Source organism: Agrilus planipennis, unplaced genomic scaffold (genome assembly GCF_000699045.2).
Source record: "Agrilus planipennis isolate EAB-ADULT unplaced genomic scaffold, Apla_2.0 scaffold48, whole genome shotgun sequence".
Taxonomy (NCBI): Eukaryota; Metazoa; Arthropoda; class Insecta; order Coleoptera; family Buprestidae; genus Agrilus; species Agrilus planipennis.
In genome coordinates, this window is record NW_020438937.1 from 4,076 (window position 1) to 8,658 (window position 4,583).

The 4,583-nt window shown below is 33.0% G+C and overlaps 1 protein-coding gene across 1 annotated transcript; it reads right to left on the reverse strand.

Moving 5' to 3' along the window:
• Positions 1 to 443: 443 nt before the first annotated feature.
• On the reverse strand, positions 444 to 4,229 carry LOC112904408 (probable cytochrome P450 6a23). The gene is made up of 3 exons (XM_025974356.1): positions 3,088 to 4,229; positions 1,025 to 1,276; positions 444 to 673 (listed from the first exon to the last, which is right to left on the reverse strand). Exons 1-3 carry the CDS (start codon positions 4,181 to 4,183, stop codon positions 513 to 515), a joined length of 1,509 nt encoding a protein of 502 aa, XP_025830141.1. The 5' UTR covers positions 4,184 to 4,229; the 3' UTR covers positions 444 to 512.
• Positions 4,230 to 4,583: the final 354 nt, after the last annotated feature.

The window sequence follows — 4,583 nt, forward strand, 5'->3', positions numbered from 1 at the left end:
TAAGATTTACCTACTTTATGAAAATTATTATTACTATTATAGTCACGAAATGCATTTTCAGAAATTACCAAGAAACAAATAATTAATATCTTTAACTAGGTTTTGGTTAGGTTAGATTAGATTGGATTAGGTTAGAAACAAACAATAATATCTTTAACTAGGTTTTGGTTAACGAAACAACTTATTATACTGTACTTTATTTATTTACATTATTATTTACGCTATTAATGTCGCACAAACTATTTATACTCACATTCAGGAAACTATTTGTTTAATGATTTTTTCTTTGAGAAGTACTGAAATTACGGATCCTTTTGCTACTAATTAATTTACGAAATTTTTCCAAAATAAATCATTTAGGTTTATATAGGTATAATGTCCATAAGTGAATGGTCCTGGTTCATTTATTCTGTGTGAAAGGCAATCCAATTAAACTTTTCTGCACCAACCATATATAAATATATTTTTATTTACTTATTACTAATTAATGATTGTTAATAGTACATCTGTGCTTAAATTTTCTCAAAGTCAACGTATATATCACTAGAAAATCTGTATGTAAACGCTTTCGAATCCATTACAGGTATTCCAGTTTTCGAATTAATAGAAAACTTAAAATTTTTCAAAATATTTGCTAATGCAAGCTTCACTTGTAATAATCCAAATTTGAGTGCTAAAAAAAAAATTCGTGTTGAATTAATAAGAGGTGCTGCACGAGAAAAAAGATTGCGTGCAGTACATGGAATTTCTCGATAATATTATGACTATAGTTCAACATCTTATGAGCCTTCGTATGCGCAAGTGACGGACCTTATTGCATTCACTCTACAAGACGAAATGTGCCTCAATATATAACCAGGAATGCAGCTTCAAATGAACTGCTAACAGTGAACTATAGTGACAGATAATAGTTTTAACTGGTAGAAATATAGAAATCTATGAACGATCGGAGTTTTTTGTCATAGCGCAATTAATAGCCGAGATTCATGAGATTTCGAACTAAGTCTACTATGTGTACACTGACCTATGCAATTGCGGGGTCCTTCGATAAACGGCAAATACGTGCAAGGAGGTCGTTTACTTTTATTTATTTCAGTAAAACGTTCAGGATCGAACACTTCCGGGTTTGGATAATATTCCGGATCCATATGTATTCCCAAAATTGATATACATGCTATTACCCCTTTTTCTATTGTTATATTGGTACCTTCTACGTGATAATCTTGTGCACATTTTCTGAACAGAATAGAGACGGCAGGATACTTTCTTAATGTTTCTGGGAAGAAAAACATTTACATGCTTAACAAAGGCCCCAAAACCTGAGTTGGTTTAGATAGTTCTTAGTCTTAATAGATTTTAAGTGAAACTTCTTTATCGACGATAAGAAGGAAATTTGCTAGGGTATAAAACCGAAAAGTGTCACGTTACGCGTCACAGCGTCACGTACCACAAGTGACCCCTGGTGGATATATCCAAAAAGAGTCATTCTAACAGGCGTCAGAAGCTAACCTGTTAGTAGCAACCGATAATCNTATTTAGGGGAGAGGTGGCATGAAAGGGACATTTTTGTTTCGAGGATCCTAGTAATTAAATTAAACAAAATTAGGAAGCTCAGTTATGTCAGTATCGAAATAGGACAAAACAACAAACCATTCTTTATCCTTAGTTGTATATTTTTTAAACTTATGTATTTTGTCACTTTCATTAATAGAGTGTATTGAAAAGGACACGATGGTTTATGAAAGGGACAATACCCAATAACAAGGAAAATCAGCTTGTACTTTGCGATACACGTACTGATTATTAATCAATAGGTACGTGCACGTGTGCTGCAAGACTACATTTCTCAAAAAAATTAGAAATTAATAATTTACTTTTTGATTGTTAATTTTGATGTTGCTCGATTCCTTTACTGCTGAATTGTCTTTGATAATTCGCCTTACTTGCGTTAAACTTTATTTATTGTCTCGGAGTGTGTCTTTCTTTAATATATCTATCACATTTTCTAAAAGTAATTATCTTTTTCTGGGAATTCAGTTATAATTGGCGTTTTGACTTTGCGTTTCTTTTCTCCTATTTTTCGAGCTGTAGCTTTAGGGTACGGCCTAATCTGCTCTGGAGTTAGCGTAGGGTGTGGTGGATTTAAAACGCAAAATGCGTCACTTCACTATTGGAAGATCCAGACCGTGGTTCATTTGATGTAGAAGGTTCAATCTGTTGCTTACTAGGATTAATAGATTCAGTATATACTTCTACAGCATTGGAAGGTCTGGGTTGCGTTTCTTCGACATTTGTAATAAATTCATTTTGAGTGAAATTATCTATAAGATACTTATTATTTGCACTTACTTTATTAAAAATTTCGTTAGGACCAGCGATGTTTTGAGGTGACTGTGAGCGATTTGTGGTGAAAGAGACATCATTAACTTAAGAAAATATTGCCAACCACGAAAGGGTCAGCTATGAAGGGGACGTCCCTTTCATAACCGTTTGTTGTGTCCCTTTAATGACTATTACACAAAATTTAAAAATCTAACCTCTACTGTTACCATTTCATCTAAAACGTATCTTACCTATTGTTTATTTCAAATTGAATAAATAACTTATTACGGACAATTGCAGGCAGTTCAATTAACTATTTGGTACACACTACAGAAAGTTTGGAAATTATTAAAAAAAATTTACTTTTGAGCATGAAAAAATTCACAAGCACGCAATACTCGCGTCAGTGAAGAGACAGGACCGTGAATTTTGGTGCAAATTAGTGTGAATCGATGTTATCACACAACAAAAGTATTTCTATCCCGAGAAAATTTGTTGTTTGCCCGTAACTTGAGCTGACCTTTTCAATACGTGTCCCTTTCATGCCACCTCTCCCCTATATATGTAAAACCATCGCTATGTTTTTATAAAACACATTGATTTCCCAGCTTGTATAACGTAATTGAATTTTTATACATCTTGGAGATATAATATTAACAGTAAAATTACAAAGATCCTTGAATAGTAAGTAGTCTTTAAATTGGGTGACCCAATACCATCACCAATCAAGACTAAGTATTAAAACTGAGAATTATTTTTGCTCACCGTCAATAACTCTATTGAGGTATTCCATTTCAATAAGAGCCTCGTAAGTTATTACTCCATTATGTCTTTCCAAAACCGATGTCACCTCTTTGCGCAGTTTCTCTTGTATTTCAGGATTACAGCCAAGTTCGTACACGGCATCTGTTAATGTGGACGAGGTTGAATCGAAACCAGCGCTAAAGAGCACCGTTGATTGCACCGCAATATTAGTTCTTTTAACTCTCTCGTCTTTTTCGCTTTTCTCCAATTCCATTATCGATTGTAAGAAATCGTTATATTTTATATTATTTTTGATTCTATAATCAACGACTTCATCCACAATTTTCATAAAAAAATGTGAAACATCTCTGGGAAATACAACCAGTCCTAAAGACCGTGCCAAATTAGGAAAACCTCTGCTGAATGTTGCTTTTAGAAGTCGAAACAGTGAGAAATGGAATAACCGTTTTCCAAATTTTCTAAAATTGCAGTTAGGATATTCGAGGCTGTTGCATTCTACTCCAAGTGAGCAACTTCCAATAATATCTGTTATCATGCATCCCGCCAGATTTTTTATCTCAACGGGCTCCATTCTTTTTACATAATCGTCTATTTTCTTCACGAATCTGTCGTTATGAATTTGCAACAAAGGAAACATTGTTTTTAATTTATTTATTGTGAAAAGTGGTGTCAATTTAGTCCTCATATCTTTCCATTCTTGACCACTCGTGGTCAGTATAGTGAAACTAAAGGGATCACTTTTTTTGTTGTAGTACGCAAGGCGCTCGGAGAAATAGTTGAAATCTTTGATAAGGATGTTCTTGACAATGACAGGATCTATTGCTACATAAAGTGGAGAACAATATACGTATATTCCGCCTTGTTTTTGTTTGTTTTTCTTAAAATATTTGTATACGTCTGCCATTGCAGTATGTGCGGATGAGGTTTTATTAAACGGGCTTCCCAGACTTCCATAAGGAAACTGAGGGCGTTTTACGGCAATGTCGAAATCGTCCCAATACGTATACCTTTGCTTAAAAATTATGTATATTAACAAAATGCCCATTCCCAATGTCGCTAGTATGGTCATTAGCACTGATAGTAATATAGATTCCATGTTTTTAATTTTTAATAACGCACCTGCTTATACCGAAACCAAAACACTTATGTATACATACTTACTTATAAAATCTATAATAAGGATATATTAATGTGTACTAATTGAATATTATCATATAATTTAATCAACAAGTATTGTTAAAAAATGATGTTTTCAGAAATTATCTAGAATACATGAAAATGTTCTAAATGAAACTATTTGTAAGTTACCCGTATATCAATGGTAATTATGCAACATTAACATATCTAGAAACAGTAAAAAAACAAAGGCAAGATAAGGAACAAAAATAAAAGACAACATTTTTCAATATTCCTTGTTGTCCACATGGTAATTATTAGATATCATTATACCAACAAAATCAGTACGTGAATATTAATGTAGATCGAATACTTTGGGT

Excerpts from the sequence above, each read along its gene's own strand:
- LOC112904408 (XM_025974356.1), bottom strand. The coding sequence starts at position 4,183 with ATGGAATCTATATTACTATCAGTGCTAATGACCATACTAGCGACATTG. Across the intron at positions 1,277-3,087 it reads CCTCAATAGAGTTATTGACG|AAACATTAAGAAAGTATCCT; the intron begins GTGAGCAAAAAT and ends TTTTCTTCCCAG. Across the intron at positions 674-1,024 it reads AGGACCCCGCAATTGCATAG|CACTCAAATTTGGATTATTA; the intron begins GTCAGTGTACAC and ends TTTTTTTTTTAG.